Genomic DNA, 21,759 nt, shown 5'->3' with positions numbered 1-21,759 from the left:
AGGCCAGGCCCTTCTTTCTTTAAATCAGGGATGTCCCTTATAACATGGGACTGTTGGCGACTCTTCGCGGTGTCCAGCGCCCACCAGCCAGTGCGGAGTCAGCTGGGTCCTGAAGCTGGTCCTCCCTCCGGTGCCACGCTGCCCCGGGCCCTTCCCAGCACGAGGGCAGGTGCTCCTCTCACACCACTCCTGGTCCCTGCTGCCTGAGTCTGCCAACAGGCCAGGCCCAGCCACCCAGAGCAGCACTTACCCGGCCCCCAGCCCTCCCAGCACCCCAGCTCCTTCGCCAACGGACTCCGTCCCCCCTGCCCTCAGCCTGACCCAGCCTCCTCCCAGCTCAGACCTCCCCCTGCCCCCCAAAATACCCCCACCCCCCAGCTCAGAACACACCGCCCTGGCCCTGGCATGCACCCCACGCCCACTAGCCTCAGCCAACCCAGCCCGCTTCCCTGCCCCCCCAGCACCACGCTCAGAAACGCCAGCTCAGCACCTCCCTGCTCCTTCCCCCTCCCGCTGCTGGGTCTGGGAAGGCAGGAGCAGTGCAGCCAGGAGCGCACACACAACCCTACGCTCTGCCTCCATGGGGCTGGCCCCACCGCAACCCCCCTCCCGCCACTGCCTGCTGGGCCAGAAGTCCCCTAGCGGCAGCTAGGGTTGCCAATTTTGGTTGGACCTAGTCCTGGAGATGTAACCACATGACAATCTTTACTTCCTGGAGGGTCCAGGCCGATCCTGGAGGGTTGGCAACCCAAGTGGCAGCCAGGTACTGCAGCTTCCAGAGAGGGGAGCCCCCTGTGGTGGCAGGCGGTACTGCAGCAGGCGCGGCATCAGTCCCACTGCCGAGCTCCCTGCCAGCTGGTGGGGCTTGGCCCCTTGCAGCCAAGCCGCTGGCAGAGAACGCGAGAGGAGTCGGTGTGTGTGTGTGTGGGGGGGTATTGTTAATGCTGCTGATGGCCCACTCTGGTCCAGCCTGGCAGTGCCTGTGCCCATGTGGGGCCCCTGGGATGGCACAGGTCTCCCAGACTCTCCCCCAGTGCAGCAGTGCCCTGAGCCCCCTGCCTGGCAGGATGAATCCGCACATCAGCCTCCGCCCCTCGCCTGGGTTTAGTCTTTCTTCCATAACACACACATTACGGAGACAGGGAGAGCCCTGACCAGCCCCCGCCCGCAGCAGGGCCTTCATCCCAGCGGCCACGGAGTGAGGGGGGCCGGGTTGCCCTTGCCCTGAGCCTGAGGGAAGAGCAGGGGTGGGGGCAGAGGCATGCAGCTTTATTGCCCTTGTTTTCCCTTTGATGCCATGGGCCAGGCTCTTCCACCTGGGCTGGAGGCCCCCCGCCTTCTCCAGGGTGCAGTCTCAGCCAAGCCTCCAGTGAGGAACACCCAGCCACAAAGACCCACCCCCATGCCAGGCCCACAGCTCAGGCCCACAGCTCAGCCCCCTGTGGCCTGCCAACAGCAAGGTGGTAGCAACATTACTCTGTCTAGGAGAGAGCCAGCATCCTGCACCCCCAGCAAGCCAAGAGCATCTCCCACCCCCTCCACCTCCCGGGACTTCACCTATCCCCTTGCCGCTCTGTCCAGAGAGACAGCAGCCAGCTGGGGCATAACCTGGCATGGGGGTCGGAAAGGAAGGCTGGTCAGTCTGGGGGCAGGGGGCTAGCAGCACAGGAAGGCCAGTCCTTGGAGGGAGGGACAGGGCAAGGGCCAGCCCAGGGTGGTGGGGAGTGCCAGTCCAGGAGGGGAAGGAAGGATGTGGAAGGAGTGCCAGTCCAGAAGGGCAGGGATGTGGGCTCATCCACTGACAGTCCCGCTGTCCTTTGCAAGGCCCTGAGATCAGGTCCCACTCCCCATGGGCCTGCCCAGAAGGGGGGCAGCCAGATGGTGACAGGCTGTGATGCATGAGCCCTCGGTGCCAGCCAGTGCCATACCTGAATGGGAGAGAAGTAGGGAGAGTGTCAGGGGGGGCGCTGCCCTCCCACACACCCAGGAGATCCTGAGCGAGCTGTGGGGGCCCTGCGGAATGCCTCCCAGCCTGAGGCAGACACATAAGGCTGGACCAGGCCCATCTCCCAGCACAGGACAGGGCCCAGGGGAGCATTTACTAGGGACGTTGTCCAGTCTCGCAGGGGAGCAGCGTGCAGAAGGTAAGATGGTCTCTCCCAGCTCACGGGGAGGGAGAGCGTGGTCGGTATATGGACGGTAAAGGCAAACACAGGAATTGCCAGGCTGGAGCAGACCCAAGGTCCAGCGTCCTGTCTACATCATCTGCTTCAGAGGTAGGTGGAAGACCACTGCAGTAGCAGATATGGGATAACCTGCCCCACACACAGCGACTGAATTAATCCCCGATGCCCAGCTATTACCACCCATCCAGCCCTCTAATACTCTCTGTTAGCATCATTTAGGATAACTAGATTCTTGGGGTCCCTGGGAGCATCCAATCCCTCTTTGAATCTTGCTAAATGCTGGGTCTCACCAACTTCCTGGGGCAGGGCATTCCAGTCTAATCTAATCACTTTATAGACTTTCATCAGTGCCCCTTTTCTCTCTTTTCAAATGTAACAATCCCCATTTTCTCATTCTCCTCCCCCACGCCTCTCTCTCTCCTTTCCGGGATGGGGTGACCAGCACTGCAGCCAGGAGCCAGATGAAGCCAGACCCCTATAATCTATAGAACACAATATTCTCCAGGTTATTCACTAGCCCGTTCCTTACGCAGCCTTGCACCTGGTTTGCTTTTTTCACTATGGCTACACATCGAGCAGCGCTCTCCCTTGAGGGGTCCACAGCGATGCTCGGGACCTTTACCTGAGTCGATGCAGTTAAGTGAGAACCCGGTGGAGTGGCTGGGTAGTTCAGTTTCCCCCCTCCAGCACGGTACTTCGTATTGATCATTCAGTCCCTCAGGTGGCCCTTTCATCAGGCTGGGTGAGGGCTCTCTGAAGTTCTGCACAGCCCCCTCTGGACGGGACTAACCTAACTCAACATCTGGCCGCTGCAAGTTTTGCCACCTCCCAACCCACCCCTCTCCTGACGGTTAATGAATAGATCAACCAACACTGCCCTGGTACAGCACCCCACCGTGCACCTCGACCTAGATTCTCACACATATTTAGGCTCCTAACTTCCACTGGTTTCAAGGGAAGCCTAAGTGCCTTTGAGGATCTGGGCCCTCCTGCCATGATGAAAATTCCGTTTATTCCTGTTCTTTGAACTCTGTCGCTTCGCCTGTTTTTGATCCACGACAGCACCTGGTCACGCACCTTATGAGGCTCCGCTTTTATCATAGCCTCGTGGGAGAGGCCTCATCAAAGGCCTTTTGGAAATCTAAATATATCACGTTAGCCAGTTCGCCTTTAGGCACTGTTTTACCGACAGACACAATGAATTCTAATGGATTAGTGAGCCACCCTTTTCTTCCACAGGATCAGTGCTAGCTAGACCCTCTCACATCATGATCTTCCAGGTGGTTTATTATTCTACCTTTAAATTATTGTTGCAACCATGTTCCCAAGGGCCGTAATTCTGCAGACCACCCCTAGAGCCTTTTCTAAATAGAGAAACACTATACGCTGCCCTCAAGCCCTCTGTAACCGCAGCTGGTTTTTAAGGAGCGGGCAGGTTTTAGCTAGCCGCTCCTTATCTGAGCTCCTTCAGCAATGGTGGATATAGACACCAGTGTGTTTACAGGATGCGAAGGGGCTTGGAAAGGGAAGGTGAGCTGGAGTAGCGGCTGGGGCTCATGGCTGGGTGGTTTGCAAGTTAACTACAGAGGTCCCAGTGGAAGTGCGGAGAAGGTGTAGAGGATAGGTATCTCAGGGACAGAGGCACAAGATGGATGGTGGAGGGCAGAGTTTGGGGCAAGTGCGTCTACAGTGCATGAAGGTGTCTATTAAAAAGAACCAGCTCCTCAAACCATCACACTGACTTTTTATTGGGGAATTTCCTTTGTTTCCCCCCATATTTTTGCCACCAAGAGATTTTTTACATTACGTGTGAAACCCTGGTAAGGTGTTTGTTTCCTACTGGACAAACTGACGAGAGCCCAGGCTGGGAGGGTCGAATGCTCTTCTGTGGGTTCCCTGGTACCTTGCCGTGGCTCTGCAGACCTCTGAGGGTCAAACCGCTCTCTGTAAAATGTCTCCCTCAAAACATCCTGTGCAGATTCCCCGGCAGTAAAACAGCTCAGAGCACCCCCCAGCGTCAAGCAGCAGGACTGCACCGTCCCTCCAGCAGGAGCTGCTGGCCTCACCCTGGCTCTTCCAGGCAGGTTGGTGCACTTGACCCAGGACGGTTTGGCCACCGGGGCAGAGGAGGCACCCCGAGCCCAGGGGCTCTGACGCTCTCACCTTGGTGGCTTTGAACCGTGCAATGCCTCTGGGAGTGTGGCAGAGGGGCGGGAGGTCACGAGCGCTGCTCCTCCTGGGACGGTCCTGGCACGTAGCCCCGGGGCGGCTCCACCAGGTAAGAGTATGAGAGCCCGACCATGACCTACAGGAGCAGAAGAGCCATCAGCATGCGGCCCGTGGGGCTAGAGCCCCAGCTCCCCCAGGGGCAGGGTGAGGAGGGGCAGGCGGCCGTCCCCGGGGTGCTCACCATCAGCAGGCTCAGCAGGCCCATCATCACTCCCAGCATGATGTAGAGGTTTTCGGTCAGGCCTCCAGCCCACAGGGGCCCCAGAATGGTGGCGACTCCCCCCACTGACCGTCGCAGGCCCTGGCTGAACCCTACAGCACAGGAAGAACAGAAAGGGTTAACGCTGCCTGCCGTCCCCAGCTCCTGGCACCAGGGGGCGCCAAGCCACCGCGGGCACTGGCCTGCCTGGGGTGTGACCGGAGGCAGGCAGCCTCCCCGCAGGTGGGGACCTTGCCTTTCTCTTGGCGGGGAAGCCTGAGCGCTAACATGGTGCTACAGAAACAGACAATGGCCATCTGGGAGCCAGTGAGACTGCCTGGGTGCTGGGCCGTACCCCCCCCAACCAAAGGAGCGAGGCCACGGGACTGGTGCATGACTGCAGAGAAAGACAGGATGGGAGGTAGGCGAGAGAGAGAGAGAAGCAGCCCCCGGCCCCCTAAAAGAAAGTCCCACGGGACGTGGGGCCCACACACTTTTCTGCGCTGGCTTGAGAAACAGAGCGGTGGTCTCTGCAGTGCAGTGTCCTTGCCTCCCCGTCCTGCTGGATCAGAGCGCCGGTCTGTCAACGGTACCAGCTGCTTCGAAGAGCACTGTCCCCAAGCCCCGCACAGTCCCTCCCCACTGCTCACACCACCAGGTGGCCTAAAATACTCCATCAAAGATCAGCGTTCTCAGACGGCCCTGGGAGTCGGAGGCCTCGGTTCGGGGTCCAATCCAGGGTGGGGAGAGGCCGAAGAGAAACGGTTGAGAGAACATGACCGATGAGGGAAGGCTATAGAACTGGGCATGTTTAGAGAAAAGCAGGAACTTGATAACAGACTTCAAATACGTTCAGGGCTGGTACAAAGAGGACGAAGACCAACTGTTCCCCATGTCCACTGGAGGTCGGACAAGAAGTAATGCGGGTCATCGACGGCAAGGGAGATTTAGGTTAGATATCAGGAAAGGGATCATGTCGCTGTTTCTGACTCAAAGGGTAGTTAAGCTGTGGCCCAGGCTAACAAAAGAGGCTGTGGGGTCCCCATCATGTTTTAACCGATGGTCTAGGTATATTTGGCCCTGCCTCAGCACTGGAGGCTTGAACTCGATGACCTCTCGAGGTCCTTTCCAGCTGGACATTTCTGCAAGGCCAGGAAGGTCGGTGGCGCCTGGTCACAGCAATTGGCAGACCCATGCTGGGTTCCCTGGCTGCTCTTTCTCCATGCTAGGCTTCGCCTACCCACCTATGCCATGCCAGACACCACCTAGAAATTCACCTTCCACACACCCCTAGAAATTCATTCAGCATTTAGGTGGCAGACAGCAGCGGGGCCTCACAAAGGATCCCACCAAGCTTTGATCTCAAGGAGTCATTCAGGGAGGCCTGCCGAGGAGAAGGGTGTCCCCATTCATCGGGGGCAAGAGTGGCTCAGATCACCCTGGCAAGCCAGTCACTGAGCTGAGAGGAACCCAGCCAGCTCTGCCAACACGGGGCGGATGCAGGACTCCGCGGCTGGAAGGGGCCAGGCTGAAGTGGGATAGAAATTGGACCCTGGGAATCAGCGTTTGATCTGAAACCCAACACAGCCATGTGAAATGGAAACCCGCCTTGGAAAGGGCGCCCTGTGCCACGGGTTAACAGCCTCCTCCTGGGACAGAGCTACCTGCTCTGACACCAAGATCCTGACAGACGGGCCAGACTCAGCCCCGGGGGAACTCATCTCAGCCAGGGCCAGGGAGGAGTCAGGCCCAGCTTGTGCGGGTGAAGCGAACGGTTCCATGCTCTTAACAGCACCATCCAAGATCCCAGCTGTCCCAAGCTGCTGCCCTGGCGTCCCTACAAGGCACAAGGTGGGAGGGGTGGGAGAGGCCGACCGCACAGAGGTCCCGTGGGTGTTTTATGACACCCATCTCCAGGGTGCCCTTCATTGTGGTATCTGGGCTTGGAGTGAGAAGGGGCAGGCAGGCACCTGCATTTTGGGCATGGCTCAGCTAGTCCCAGAGCAGACTGTGCTCTGAAGGGGAGGGGAGGAAGTGGGCACCATGCCCCAGCCCGGGCACCGACCCTGCCCCGAGGCTCACCTTGTGTTCTCTCTGCTGTGACCTTGGAGAAGAGCGAGACCTGGGAGACAGCCACGAAGGGCAGCCCCAGCACCTGCAGGAACACGCCGACCACCAGCTCAGACAGCAGGACGGGAAAGCTTCCTGTGGCAGCAACGCAGACATGGCAGGGGGGTGGATGGGCCCGGCGTGCAAAGAGCCCCAGAGGCTGGCAGACTCGAATCAGGGCCTATGCTCGTTCGATGGGCAAGCCCCTGGCATGCTCCGCCCGCCCCCAGTATGCTCCATGCTTGGTTGCTAGCTTTCCTAATCAGCAGAGGACCAGACTTTCATGACGCTGGGTGCCCAGGAGAGCACCCCCTGCTCCTTTCCCTGGGCACCGAGCAGACAGAGGGGCTGGGGAACCGTAGCACCAGCAAGGCGCTGGGCCCGTCACGGCGCCCATGCCACCTACAGCAGCTGAGCATCGCCACCGCTCATTGGGCAAGGGCTCTCCTCTCCACCACACAGCCCCTGCTGGGCCACCTCAGGGCACTGCTGGGCCAGCCTGAGCCAGGCAAGGTGCCCCGCAGCCCAGAGGAGCACTCCAGAGCCATGCCAGGCTCCTGTCCCCCATCCATCCCTAGCCAGCGAACCCAACCCCCTGCCAAGCGATTCCCCTCAGGTGGGAGTGAGGAGAAGGGCCCAGGAAGAGAGGAACCAGAGATCCTGGCAGGATGGTTACCTTGGGGCCGTGCCAGGAAGAGCAGGCACCAGACACAAGCCACGTTGCAGATGACCAGCCCGAGCACCAGGACCACGCGGTCGGGAAGGCGGCTGCTGAGGCAACGAACCAGGAAGAAGCCACAGATCACCTTGGAGGGAGGGGGGAACCGGAGTTATTACACAACCCCTGGACCTCAGGCTGGGTGCAAAGACCGTCAGAAATGGGGCCCTTCTGCGGTTGGGGGAGCCAGAGTCAGGGGGTGACTCAGAGTGGGGGTCTGAAGGGAAGGAGGGCAGAGCAAGCCCCGCATAGGGCCTCTTGCGGGATAGCAGCACCCGAGAGCCATCCAGCACCAGGCCTCCAGCGCTGGGCACACGAGCACATGCCCTGTGGTCACTTATCAGAGGAGTCACGGCTTGCCAGGGCTCTGCAGACTGCCCTCCCCCTCACGGCCTCAGCACCACCGCTCGCCCATCCCCTGGCTAGCAGGCAGGCCATGCTCGGGCACAGGTGCCAGCCAGCACAGCCAGGCTCCAGGAAATGGCCTGCACCATGCAGACCGGGGCAGGTTGGCAAGGCCAGGCCACAGGCTCTCTGCCAGCAGGGCACAAGGTCTCTCCAGCCTGCAGCCCATCCTGCCCTAGCTGCAGAGACCGCTGGCAAGAATGCCCCACTCCACACACTGCTGGAGCAAGGGCAGAGGAGACGTGCCACACAAGTTCTGTCTGGGCGCGTCTACACTGGCATTCTTTGGGCACCCCGCCCCTGCAGGCCAGCACCATGGGAACAGTGAGTGTGCCAGCGTAGACAGGGCAAAGGCATTTCAGCCCCATCCATGCGAGTGGAGGAGCATGAGACTATCTGCACCAATGCTCCCAGAGGGGCTGCAACAGGGCCGCAGGAGAGGCCTGGCTGGATGGGACCCCAGCATGACTAGCCTCCCTCGCTGCCTGGGCTGGACAGAGGAGATCGGGGCTGGAGGGATGACTCAGAGGAGGGCTTGGCTTAGTGATGAGGGCAGTGGGGGCACCAAATGTGGCTCTAGGCCTAGACCTCCCTCCATCCCATCCTCAGTCTGGCTGTACATACATCTGAAGCATGGGGTAGAGAACAAAAAGCAATTAGCTGAAGGATCCCAAAGAGGGGGAGGGGACGAGAGGGGGGTGGGCAGGTCACCAGGAAGGCTGGGGCGAGAGGTGAGAAAGAGGGTCAGACGTTCATAGGTTGCGAGCGCTCTCGGCAGGGTCCGGATCATGCGTGTAGACATGCACCGTGGGATGGGAGCCAGTCACCTGCCCCAGGCCATGTCTGCCAGGACCCCTGCCATTACAGACCCCAGGGCTGGGGTCTCACCTACCTCGATGCCGCACAGGAAGTACATGATGCTGTTCTCAAGCTCCCCGAAGCTCAGGTAGCGCTGGGTGATGGGAGTCACCATGGTCTAGAGACATACAGACAGGCAGAGAAAGCAGGCACATGTCTGCCCACCCTACACTCACGGCTGTGAGGAGCCCCCTTTGCGTGGGATGGGGACATACAGACCCTCGCCCACGAGGTGCCCCCTCCCCTGCTCTGCCCAGAGGGTATCCGTGGTGGGAGGGCTCTCCTGACCAGCACGTTGGGTCTCTGCTCCCGCTTGTCTTCCCTGAGATGGAGGTAACCCTGGGTCATGCCCAACGTTCACCCAATTCTGGGCTTCCCCTTGCCCTTCTCCACAAGGAGACCTTGGCCCAGGGAGAGATGCCCACCCTCTGGGCACCAGGTGCAGGTGAAAGGTGAACCCCACCAGGGGCCTGGGAGAGGCCAGAGCACCACATGGAGGGGAGAGGAGATCCCCTGTCTCCCCCACCCCCAAACACATATCCAGAACCTGGGAAGGGCTGGACAGGAGACGCTCCCTGGACCCAGTCTGGTTGTGAGAGGAGCTGGATCCCCCACCACCAACATGGAGAAGAAACCCGCCCCCTCCCCCCCCCCCCCCACTCCCCACTCTCAGTGGGAGTGGAACAGAGCGACCTGCCCATCAAGCCTCCAGCTACTCACCTCCAGGGCCGTTTGGTTGAAGAGGGTGATGAACTGGGCAGTGAGCAGAACCACCACTTCCTCCCGCAGGTACTCTGCAATGACACCATGCGGACGTCACGGGGCTGTGGCGCTGGCGAGGAGAGGGGCCAGCCCTCCCTGTCTCCCACTGGGGGCGGAGGCGGGAGAGACATTGCCCAGTGGAACAGGTCAGTGGGCTAATCAGGCGACAGGGAAGGGTGGGGGGTGGCACAAGCAAAGTTCAGGGATGGGGGGGATGCTGGGGAACCTCAGTAGCACCAGGGTTTGGATGTTCAAACTAGGCCCCTGCACACTCCTATGCCAGCCAGAGCCCAGGCCCCCTCAACATGGCTCGGGGCAGGAAGCACGATGCTGCTGTAACCAGACACGCTGGGCAAGGGAGAGTCTGATCCTCTTCTGGCCCTGAACTCCATCTGTAGCAGACCCACACTCATCTGCATGCCAGTTTCTCCACTCATTGGTTCCCAATTTACATGGGTGTGAGCAAGAGGGGGCGCTGCCCTCCTCCACAGTCCACCGGCCCCCAGAGCCCAGCCTTCCTGGACCCCCAGCTGGAGAGTCCCACCAACTCCCTCTCATGCAAACCCTTCCATAGCCTCGTCCTGCCGGCTCACACCACGGCTTGCTGGCTGACTTTGGGCTAGTTCCTTCCCCTCTCTGGGACTCAGTTTCCCCTATTGCAATCCAGGGATAACAGCCCCGGGGGAGGGGGCAAAGGCGCAGTGCCTAGAGAAGGGAAGGGACCATCAGGGTCTCCTACAGCTGGGCCTGCACTCCCCGCTCTGTGCCCAGGTCTGCTCCCTGCCCATCAGTGTGCCCGCAGGACACTGGGTCCAGGCTGTCCAGTCTGGGACACTTGGGTGCTGACCCATCTGCTTGCTCTGGGGCAGGGCATGGGGTTCTAGGGGCAAGCAGGAAGGCCCCATGGTGCCCACAGGTCCTCTCGCCAATCAGGACCCAAACAGCTCGCTTTCAGTTCCCACATAGCTGTCCAGAGCAGCAGAAGACCCACCAGCGACAGCCCCCAGCGTCACGATCCTTGGGGGCTTATGCAGCTGCCAGGCTGGTGCGACGGGGCACAGAGAGTTAGTCAGCACCACTCAGAGCAGCCGCTGTGCGGGGTCTGTGGAGCGCGTGGCTCACCTTTCCCCTACAAGCTCCGACACCCTGATTGCGGAGCGCACCGCTGGCCTTGTGGCAAAGGCGCTGGACTGGGATGTCAGCGGGGTGGGTTCAATTCCAGCTCTGCCAGACTCGCGGCAGGGGTAGGATCCTGGTTCGACTGAAGCCCATGACAAATCCCCGCCACGTACTGCCCAGCACAGTACTGATCAAAATGGAGGCGTGCCAGGCTGGGGGCACTCACCTCGCATGGCGCTGAAGTTCTGAAACGGGCTCTTCTCCTTTACTCTGCCCTCCTCCTCGGCCAGGTGCCCGTTGGGCACGTAGCGGGACTCGTCTCCCTCGGGGGGCGCCCTCTGGCCAGTGCCGCCATAGCCCCGGTGCTCAGCGGGCTCCTCCTGGCCAGCGCCGTGCTGCACCAAGGGCTCCCGCTCCTCCTCCTGCTGCGTTGCCAGCGGCGGGTGGGGCACGGGCTGCAGGTCGTAGTACATCACCGCAACGACAAACTGGAGCAGGATCCAGAGTAGGCACATGAAGAGCTGCACAGGGAGACAGACACCTGAGAGCCCGGAGCCGCAGCTCCCCCACCCAGGGAACTCGGGGCCGACTCACGCGGCAAGCTCTCCCCGGCTGCGAGCGACGCCCTGGGAATACTCACCCCCGGGGAGGTGAACTTGTTGACCTCAAAGGGCCCCAGCCGGAAGTTACAGAGCCGCAGGAAGAGGTTACAGGCGGGTCCTGAGCACAAAGAGATGGCGGGGTCACACTCGGGCACTGGGAGGAAAACCCAGAGAGTGAGGAGGGTGGGACTGGCATGCCCCTCACTGCCACCAGCCATCTCCCTCTGCAGCAGGAGGGGCAAAGAATGGGCACCGTGAAGGAGATGGTGGGTCTCTCCCACCCTCGCCAGGCTCTGATAGCCACCTCCACTGCCTCTGGCAACAGCCTCTCTGGAGATCCTTTGTCACATACCCCCCGCCCCTGACAGGCAATGCCACCGTGGTCTGGCACCGCACTGCCATGCCCTGGCCCCATACCCTTCCCAACCTGAGAAACACCAGCCACTACACGGCGTCCCCCGACAGTTACCACAGCTTGCTTTCAGGGGCACAGGACAGTCAGAGCTGAGCCAGCTCCCTTCAGTGGCCCCTCTCCACAGCCAAGGGGGCGACACTGGGGCAAGAGCCTGGTGCGTGGGGCAGGCGCCTCCTGAACACGGACCGTGTGTGGACCGCAGAGCCCCAGTTCACGGCTCAGGCCCACCACTCCCCCCATGCTGCAGGCCTGCTGCGGAGAGGGCGTGTGGGGGGGGTCCTGGGGTACCTTACCAATCAGCAGCCCAACCTGCCGGCATGCCATCACTGCAGCAAACACCTTGGCGCGCTCCTGTGAGGTGGTGGAGCGGGTGAGATAGCCAAAGATGGAGGCACCTGCTCCCGTCCCAACACCTGCCAGAAACAAGGACAGTCAGGGGCAAGAGACGGGGCATGCTCTGAAAGCCACCGGCACAAGCCCCTGGATCTGGAGACCCTCAGCCTAGATCCACGTGGCCCACAGCGTCCCCACCAGCAGCTCTTACCTGCCACCAGCCGGCTGCCCAGGAGGAGCCACTTGGAGATGCCCATAAAGTACATGAAATTCCCTGCAATTGGGGGGACAAAAAGCAACAGGTAACGCAGGGAGGAACATGCAAAGTAACAGCCAGCCGCGGCTGAGCCAGCCAGGAAAGGGGTGCGGGTGCATCCCTGGAGCCAGCTGGACTAGCCAAGAGGCAAGCCTCATGGGGGAAGGAGACGGGCAGGCACTGCTGTCCCCTGTTGGCTATAATCAACCCCACACACACCTGTGAGGGTCTCATCCCATGGGGCTGGAGCAGGGATCGAGTCCTTCAGAACTCCTGGCTTCTGCACCCTAGTGTTGCAGGCAGGAGGGTTATCTGCGATCCTGCTCTGAAGAGTGTCCCTGTGTTACAATGGCATCACAGGCCCCATGCTCCTTGTCCTGCAACACCAACCCCCCATGCAGTAGAGCACGTGGGCTGACGTAAACGGGTACTTAGCTGGCGGCCAGCGCGGCACGCTCAGAGCTGGGCTCTGTCCGGCTGATGGGTCAGCACCAGCACCAGAGGTTCTGCAGGCTGAATTCTGCCCCACGGGGATCCCCCAGCTGCCCCTCGTAACTGAGGGCAAGATTGGGCCCTGCAACCGGACCTTGGTTAACAATGAATTCATCTGATGCCCGAGCCAGACTAGAACCCAGCTCCCTGCTGCAGCTGGGCTGGCTCTGCAGGGCTCCTAGGAGTAAAAGCAGGTGCTTGGGACCTCTGTAAATCAGGGCCTCAGGTACCTGCATTTAGAGTCTGGTGTTGCATGTTTACACCCTTGTGATAAGTGGGGCTAATCCTGCCCTCTCACCCCGCCCTCCCTGGGGGCCAATGCCCAGGACCCAGGCTCACTCTGGACTGCTCCCGCCAGCGAAGCAGCCCAGCCGGCCTTCGCTTGCTCACTCACCCACTATCTCAAACACGTTGGCAAAGAGGATGATGGCTTTGGTGCGCTGGCTCCGATCAGACCAGTGCCCGAAGAGGGGCCCCGCAAGCAGGCCGGTGAGGCTGAAGGCAGAGATGCCCAGGCCCAGGAAGTACGGCTCAGCATGGAGTGTCTGCAAGTAGGCCCAGATCGTGGGCAGAATCACCGCTAATGGGGAGCAGAGACAGACAGTCAGGGGCCCCACGCCACAGCGCTAGAATAGATCCGGCCAGGCCACCTCAAATGGGTGCTCGGCCTTCCCCTGAATCCATGTTCCTGCCTCCCTGGGGCAAACGTACAGCCCACCTCGTGAGACAGCCTTGGAGCAGCATGAGACCCCCCCCGGCTGGCCTTGGACAAAGAGGGCAGAGGTCTCTGGGTCCCCTAGGCCTGCCAGCTGGGCCTCTGACCTCCGCCCATGGCAACTGCCGGCTATCCAGCCGGGATCACCAGTACCGACGCATTGCTCAGGAAGGGGGAGATGCCAACCACCCGAGGACTCAAACCGTCCCCTTTGGGCCCTGGGAGCTCCCCAGTAGGTGCCAGGCATTTCACCCTCCCTTGGGATGGAAGGTGCTGGAGGCTGCAGCAGCTCCTCAGACTCAGGTGGACCCCAGCAGCACCCCATGGCCTTGGCCCCCTGCCCTCCTTGCTAAGAGGGCACAACTCAGCCTGTTCCTGTCTCAGCCTGCCAGAGCCTCCTTCCCTCGGTCAGGGCCCTCACCCGCTACCCTAGAGCTCCCGTGAGGCCTTACTGCGAGGTGTTTATGCAGCAGCCGAGCCCCTCAGCAGGGCGAGTGGGCCGTGCACCTCACCCAGTCACTGCCATCTTACATCGCACTTAACGGCTGTTGCAGGAGGGAGACAGAGAAACTCCATGAAGCTCAACAGGGGCCAGAACCGAAGTCCTCACATGCCTCCCGCCTCCAGCCATCACCTTCTTTAAGCAGAGCTTAGTTGCTCTATCTGTGGCAAGAAGCCTGGGACCCTTTCCCATAGCTACCTGCCTGCCACAGCTTCTACCACGTCGGTCGTCTCTGCCCGTTGGCCTCTGTAGGTGGCTATAACACACCACAGCGTCTGAGTGCTGCCAGAATGAGAAACACCAGGCCACCAGAGCCAGGCTGCCCAATACCCTCCATACCCCAGGACCAGGACCGGCTCTAGGCACCAGCAAAGCAAGCTAGGGTAGTTGCACTCTTGGAGCTTGGGGTGGCAAAAAACCTAGAGCTGGCTGTCATGGAGTCCCTGGGTGATGCTCTGGAACTGCTCCCCATGAAGCCAGTCAGGACTCTGGGGCAGTCGCCTTTCTGTGAACAACCTGTCTGCATGACACACAGCTCACACAGCTTCCACCTTCCTGGGTCTGACCTAGGAGCATTCAGCATCCTCTGCCCCTCCGTGCGCTTCCCACAGAGCTAAAGGGTTGGAGAACAAAGGAATCAGGTGACCTCCTGGCCCGGGAAAGGGACAAAGCCCAGAGCAGGAGGGGCTGGAGGGAATTGCAGTTTGGGGCTGGCTGGAGACATGGAGTGAAGGGCAGACATGGTTGTCTGGCTCACTGCCCCCCAAAATGGACCCAGCTGAGGGGTCCGGTTCTCTGCACCTACAAGCTCTGTATTAGACCATGTTCCTGTCGTCTAATAAACCTCTGTTTTACTGGCTGGCTGAGAGTCACGTCTGACTGCGCAGTTGGGGTGCAGGACCCTCTGGCTTCCCCAGGACCCCGCCTGAGTGGACTCGCTGTGGGAAGCGCATGGAGGGGCAGAGGATGCTAAATGCTCCGAGGTCAGACCCAGGAAGGTGGAAGCTGTGTGAGCTGTGTGTCCTGAAGACAGGCCGCTCACAGAAAGGAGACTTCCCCAGAGTCCTGACTGGCTTCATGGGGAGCAGTTCCAGAGCATCACCCAGGGACTCCATGACAGTCTACACTAGAGCTGCACATTCAGCAGGAGGAGACGCATCCACACTACCTCTGATGGGGCAGCGCCAGCGCAGACAAACCCTGAGCGACAGGGACAAGGGCGGTGCGGCGAACTGCGCCAGAATGAGGGACGGGACAGCAAGGAGCTCCGCTTGGGGTTAGAGTGGCAATGAACCAGCAGATTACGCTGGAGCGAGGGGCTGAGAGGTGAGGTTTATGGAGGGGACAGGGAGCGCCACGAGTCATCTGCCTAGATCAGAGGTGGGCAAACCGTGGCCCACCGGACCCTCTCGCCCGGCCCCTGAGCTCCTGGCCCGGGAGCCTAGTCCCCGGCCCCTCCCCTGCTGCCTCAGCGCACCGTGCCGCCGGCGCAATGCTCGGGGCAGCTGGGCAGTGCAGTTGCAGAGCCACGGCCTGACCCGGTGCTCTGGGCGGCGCGGGTAAGGGGGCAAGGGGAAGGGAGGGTTGGATAGAGGGCAGGGGAGTTCGGGGGTGTGGTCGGGATGTGGATAGGGGTCGGAGTGGTCAGAAGGCAGGGAACAGAGGGGTTGGATGGGTCAGGGGTCCCGGAGTGGGAGACAGTCAGGAATGGGGGGGGGGGGTTGGATGGGGCGGCAGGGGGCAGTCAGGGGACAGGGAGCAGGGGATGGTGGATGGGGTAGGAGTCCCACGGGAGCCTTCAGGGGACGAGAAGCAGGGGGGTCAGATAGGAGATGGGGCCAGGCCACGCCTAGCTGTTTGGGGAGACACAGCCTTCCCTAACCGGCCCTCCATACAATTTTGGAAACCCGATGTGGCCCTCAGGCCAAAAAGTTTGCCCGCCCCTGGCCTAGGTGGTCAGGGCGAGCCTGCGCAGAGCCCCAGAGAGGCTGTGAAGGGAGAAGTGGAGCAGGCCCAGGACAAGGTCTGCGTGACCCCAGTGTTAGCAGCAGCAGAGGTCAAGGAGGTCCGAGTAGAGGCCTCGAGGTCTGGTGAGGTCATTGGCAGCCATGGGTGAGATGCTTTCAGGAGGGCAGCAGGTGGGTTGAATCCAGCGCAGAGCTCAGAGCAGTCGAGGAGATGGCTGTAACTGGCACAGATGAAGGGGAGCAGTGAGCAGCTGGAGGGGAAAGCTAGGTTCAGGGAGAGCTTTGAGAATGGGGAATTGTTTAACTCTTGTATTTTCCCCATCTGTAACTGGGTTGCACATCATCTCTATGTACCTGGGGCCTTTTCCTTCTTGCTAAAGTTCCTGGCACTAACCAGCTCTTGAGCACATGGTGTGTTCAGTGCCATCATCTCAGGTCACGTTCCCACGTGGACGGTGAACCCCAGCCAGCACCATCACTCGGTTATCGCCAGAACTGGAGGCCTGTTGGCTCGGCCAAGGGGAGCAGCAAATCAGCTTCTTGCAGGCTCAGTTCTCCCTTCCTCTTCCCATACGCTGTGCCCTGTGGCAAGCCAGAAGCACAATGGCCATCCCAACAGTAGGGCAGCACCTTGCCCATGGAGGTGGCCTCCAGCTGGGAAACCCATACTTGGTTATTTGTGGAATAAGGGAAGAGACCAGGGATCTGGATGAATCTGCAGGTGCTAGAGGACTGGGGTCTCTCAAAGGCAGAAGAGATGTACTCAGCAATAAGTGTCAGATTCCCCGTGCTGGGGCATGGATGGAATGTCACTAATAAGGGGGCTGGAAACAAAGCGGCTGCCGTGGGGACAGGCCCCTCTTCCCTCCCTGGTCGGCAGTGTTCGCCTGGAGTGCCAGTTCTGTGCACAGGGATGAGGCTTGTATCACCAGGGCGAGGTCTCGTGCCCCTCTGTGGACGGGCGACAGAGAGCCAGGCGGATAAGGGTGTTAAGGTGGCTCTGGATTGCTGTCTGAGCTGCCAGGAGCAATGGGATGGCAAGGAGAGACTGAGGGCATGACTTGCAAATATCTTGCCTCTAGCAAGCCACAAATCAGGAAGCAGGTGGACGGGAGGACAAGAGCCCCAGTTTCTGCTGGAAGCTGACAAAAGAGGAGACTAAATACTTACGAAGAACAAGTGTGGGGGGGGGGGAAGAGGGCGAGGAGACCTGTGGATTCAAACAGGAGCGGGGGATGGACAGGAAAGACCCTTCAGGCAGGACAGTTTCAGCTCGTCCCTTTCATGACGTCCCACACGGACTGCAGAACTCTGTGTGTCCGAGTGACATTTGTGGATCCAGAGCTCAGCTGAGGCCAGGATGAGCTGGGGCACCTGCAGCCATACCCTGAAGAGAAGCAGCGTGGCCCAGGGCACACAGGGAGCCTGAGACCTAGGTTCTAGCCTTGGCTCTGCCACTGACCTTGGACAAATGCTCCTTTCCCCAGCCCCCCTCTCCCTGTCTTGGCTACATAGACTGCGAGCTCTTCAGAGCAGGGGCTGTCTCCTTGATCCTGGCTGTAGATCTCAGCACCCAACCACAGGAAGGCCTGGTGATTGCTCATCCTGCTAAGCTGAGGGGCACAAGGAAAGGGGGAAGCTCCCTGTGCTGCGTCAGGGAATGCAGAGTGCTGGCTGCCAGTGTCAGTCGAGACTCCTCCATGGGACAGGTCAGATGCTGTGTGCCCAAGAACATAAGAACGGCCATACTGGGTCAGACCAAAGGACCATCCAGCCCAGTATCCTGTCTGCCGACAGTGGCCAATACCAGGTGCCCCAGAGGGAGTGAACCTAACAGGTAATGATCAAGTGATCTCTCTCCTGCCATCCATCTCCACCCTCTGACAAACAAAGGCTAGGGACACCATTCCTTACCCATCCTGGCTAGTAGCCATTAATGGACTTAACCTCCATGAATTTATCCAGTTCTCTTTTAAACTGTGTTATAGTCCTAGCCTTCCCAACCTCCTCAGGCAAGGAGTTCCACAGGTTGACTGTGCGCTGTGTGAAGAAGAACTTCCTTTTATTTGTTTTAAACCTGCTACCCATTAATTTCATTTGGTGGCCCCTGGTTATTTTATTATGGGAGCAAGTAAATAACTTTTCCTTATTCACTTTCTCCACACCCTTCATGATTTTATAGACCTCTATCATATCTCCCCTTAGTCTCCTCTTTTCCAAGCTGAAAAGTCCTAGCTTCTTTAATCTCTCCTCATATGGGACCCGTTCCAAACCCCTAATCATTTTAGTTGCCCTTTTCTGAACCTTTCCAATGCCAGTATATCTTTTTTGAGATAAGGGGACCACATCTGTACGCAGTATTTGAGATGTGGGCGTACCATGGATTTATATAAGGGCAATAAGATATTCTCCGTCTTATTCTCTATCCCTTTTTTAATGATTCCTAACATCCTGTTTGCTTTTTTGACTGCCGCCGCACACTGCATGGACATCTTCAGAGAACTATCCACGATGACTCCAAGATCTTTCTCCTGATTAGTTGTAGCTAAATTAGCCCCCACCATAATGTATAGTTGGGTTATTTTTTCCAATGTGCATTACTTTACATTTATCCACATTACATTTCATTTGCCATTTTGTTGCCCAATCACTTAATTTTATGAGATCTTTTTGAAGTTCTGCTTTGGTCTTAACTATCTTGAGCAGTTTAATATCATCTGCAAACTTTGCCACCTCCCTGTTTACCCCTTTCTCCAGATCATTTATGAGTACGTTGAATAGGATTAGTCCTAGGACTGACCCTTGGGAAAAGCCGGGGATATGCACAGTGGCTAATGTTCCTCAATCAAACCTTCAGTGTTTCAACACAAACACTTAATTACAGACACTGCTCGGGATGCCAGTGACTCAGGCCCTTGAATTGTGCAGCCCAGCTTCAAGCATGAGGATATCCAGGAAACCTGCTGGCCAAGTAATTAATATAATTCACCGGCCACCAGAGAAGAGCACGGGCTCCTCTAGTCCAGCAGCTTTCATCATCACAACAGACCAATGGCTCATCTAGTCTGGCAGCCTCCCTGCAACAGTGGCCACCCCAGGGCTCTAATTATATAGTATCAGCTCATGGAAGGAGTGGGAGATGCTTCTGATTTGGCATGGGGATTGGTTTATCCCCTGAAGCAGGAGGAGTGATAGCACTTGCAATCTGACAGGTTTCAGAGTAACAGCCGTGTTAGTCTGTATTCGCAAAAAGAAAAGGAGTACTTGTGGCACCGTAGAGACTAACCAATTTATTTGAGCATAAGCTTTCGTGAGCTACAGCTCACTTCATCGGATTCATACTGTGGAAAGTGTAGAAGATCTTTTTATATACACACAAAGCATGAAAAAATACCTACAAAGCATGAGGAGGTATTTTTTCATGCTGTGTGTGTACATAAAAAGATCTTCTACACTTTCCACAGAATGCATCCGATGAAGTGAGCTGTAGCTCACGAAAGCTTATGCTCAAATAAATTGATTAGTCTCTAAGGTGCCACAAGTACGCCTTTTCTTTTAGCACTTGCAATCTTATCCTGGGTAGTGAAATAGCAGCTAGGAAATGGTAGAATTACGAAACCCAGCTCCACAGGGTCTGGATCCATCCTTGGTCCCTTCCTGCATTAAAAGTCACTGACTCCTTAGGGGCTCTCGGGTAAGGGAAATACAAACAACGGGACCAAGAGAGGTGAGGGAAATTGGAGCTGACGGACCCAAGGATTCAGAAAACACCAATCAGTCCTGGAGACCGTCTGCAGCCAACACAGCACCCTCTACTGAAAGAAGGGGAGAAGGGAGTAGCTGCGAGCCCACCTATAACCAGTGCCCCTGCCCCATTCCTTCAGTGCCCCCTGGTGGGCACGGAATTCTCATCACACTTGACAGACTGTTGGCAGATGTAAGTCAGCTAGGGGTGCCGAAGGCTGGCACCCAGCAGCAGTGCCTCCTCCAGTCCCACCCTTCAGCTGACCCTGGAGGATGAGTTACAGACTCAGACTGCAGCTTGTAAAATATTAACAAAGGAAACTGAGAGACCAGCTCTGCTTCAGCAGGGGCCCTCCCGTCCCCCCACACCACCAAGCTGTGTGGAAGAGCTGTGGGGCCTGCGAGACCCACTCCAGGCCTAGCAATTCCCAGCACTTTGGGGAGCACTGGGGCACGTCTTGCCAAGGGGAAAAAGTCCCAGTAAGAAAAGAACAATGCATCTAAAAATCCATATAGGAACAGACCCACATACCGAGCCAGCCCCACTGCAGGGCCTGCCGGGCTCCCAAAACCCCTCCATGGCTCTCGTCCACCATTGCTCCAGCCCCAATAAAGGCCAGTAGAGTCATAGGAGACTCCCCACAATTGATCTAAGATGCTGATGTCTCCTTGTAAACAGCTACTGCAAATTACCAATCCCTTTGCTACCCCACCAGCTTATGAGGGGTGGAGGGGCACAAGCACCTGGCCTAAGGCGTTGCCATTAAAACAGTCTCTAGTCCTGGGGTTTCACGAGGCATTGCTCGACCCAGCCAGAAAAACAAGGCAGCACAGGGTCGCATGCCAGAGGCAGGGCACAGGCTGTTCTGGTGTCCTGGCAAGAGACAGGACCAGACCCACTGCAGGGTCACACAGCAGAGGCAGATGCGCAAGGGGGTCTCGAGGTGGCGGGGGGCACCAGCCTGATTCCAAAGGCAATCTGCTCTGTTCTCTAATAGAACGATGACAATCCCCATAGCCTTCACCTCTCCCCCTACCCCACCCCACCCCTCCACTCCACTCCCCCATTCAGAGACGCAAGCAGGCCTCTTCCTTCCTCTCATGCTATCCTGGCCTGACAATTGCTGGGCCCTGATTCTGAGCCACCTTTCCACCTCCCCAATTCCAGGCTCAGCTTGGGGCCTGCTCTAACTGAGTGAAATCCAATGACCTGCATTATGCACTATGGCCCCTTCCGGCTTTAACATCTATTAACCCAACTTGTGACCGTCTAGAATAGCTGGAGTGCAGAGTGGGGAAGTCGTACCCCTGCAACAAGAGCTGGGCCCATTGTGCCAGCCCTATCCACAGAACCCCGCTGGGCCAGGGGAACACCTGACTGGGGGGCCCCCCGCTGCAGCATAAAGGGTCCAGAATGCAGGCCAGAAGCAGAGCCCAGCTCTGCCGCCAACTTGCCGCCTGACTTCAGGCAAGTCATTTAACCACCCCCTCGGTGCCTCAGTTTCCCCATCTGTGACACGGTGAGAGAGACTGACCCAGGTCCATTAACATCCACAAAGCAATGGGACCAAAGAGGAGCAGACTCACAAACCCACGCTCAGGGACAGAGCTTCCGCCTATGGGACCTAAACCAGCGGGTTTTGTCATTCATGGACGCAGCGGGACGTGGATGCCCCCCAGCAGCCCTGCAGGGCCCATGGGAGCAGGCCCAGGGGGGAGTGGAGGTGTCCGGAGTCACCCTCCCGGTTATGGCTCTGACACTCCGTAGCCGGCCCAGGCTCGCAGGGCATCGCCCCCCTGCCCGCAGCGCTCACCGTACTCGATCCCTCCCGAGAGGAAGAGGAGGCCAATGGTGAAGTTGGTCAGTTTCTTCTTCCTCTGATACTCCATCGACCCGGCTGCTGCTTTCCTCCCCGCGGGGCGGAGGTGACGGTTCCCTGCAGGACTCAGCGCCCGGCTGCGGCGTCTCCGCTGCCAGGGGCCATCGCGGCGGCTGCGGCGCGCAGCCCGGGTGCCTAGCCGGGCAGCCCTGGCCTCTCGCCAGCCCTTCCCAGGTGCGCGTCGCTGCGGGCCCCAGCCCCCCACCAGGATCCAGCGAGCCCGGGGCGGAGCCGAGCGAGCCCGCAGCTGACAGCGACCAGGGCAAAG

At 58.8% G+C, this 21,759-nt stretch overlaps 1 protein-coding gene across 4 annotated transcripts; it reads right to left on the bottom strand.

Moving 5' to 3' along the window:
* Positions 1-1,248: 1,248 nt before the first annotated feature.
* LOC102937072 (major facilitator superfamily domain-containing protein 8) lies at positions 1,249-21,702 on the bottom strand. Of its 4 annotated transcripts, none has more exons than XM_037909151.2 (13): positions 21,426-21,702; positions 13,078-13,263; positions 12,147-12,209; positions 11,896-12,015; positions 11,226-11,305; positions 10,812-11,106; positions 9,425-9,498; positions 8,739-8,822; positions 7,400-7,529; positions 6,697-6,769; positions 4,597-4,727; positions 4,350-4,491; positions 1,249-1,928 (listed from the first exon to the last, which is right to left on the bottom strand). In XM_037909151.2, the coding sequence occupies exons 1-13, from the start codon at positions 21,499-21,501 to the stop codon at positions 1,355-1,357; spliced, it is 2,028 nt and encodes a 675-aa protein (XP_037765079.1). In that variant the 5' UTR covers positions 21,502-21,702; the 3' UTR covers positions 1,249-1,354. The 4 variants fall into 4 exon arrangements, 3 of the variants coding, with proteins under 3 accessions (XP_037765079.1, XP_037765082.1, XP_037765081.1); XR_005226807.2 differs by having other exon boundaries at positions 1,792-1,928; positions 6,697-6,819; XM_037909154.2 differs by lacking the exon at positions 1,249-1,928 and having other exon boundaries at positions 3,914-4,491; positions 6,697-6,819.
* Between the last annotated feature and the right edge of the window lie 57 nt (positions 21,703-21,759).

The sequence above is a fragment of the Chelonia mydas genome, chromosome 9, assembly GCF_015237465.2.
Source record: "Chelonia mydas isolate rCheMyd1 chromosome 9, rCheMyd1.pri.v2, whole genome shotgun sequence".
NCBI lineage: Eukaryota > Metazoa > Chordata > Testudines > Cheloniidae > Chelonia > Chelonia mydas.
The sequence above is the reverse complement of the archived record's forward strand: the minus strand, read 5'-3'. Positions and strand labels throughout refer to the sequence as shown.

Coding starts and splice junctions, on each gene's coding strand:
- LOC102937072 (XM_037909151.2), bottom strand. CDS start 21,501: ATGGAGTATCAGAGGAAGAAGAAACTGACCAACTTCACCATTGGCCTC. Junction 13,264..21,425: donor CTCGGGAGGGATCGAGTACG/GTGAGCGCTGCG, acceptor GCTCCCCATTAG/CGGTGATTCTGCCCACGATC. Junction 11,306..11,895: donor GCAGGTTGGGCTGCTGATTG/GTAAGGTACCCC, acceptor CTTTGTGCTCAG/GACCCGCCTGTAACCTCTTC.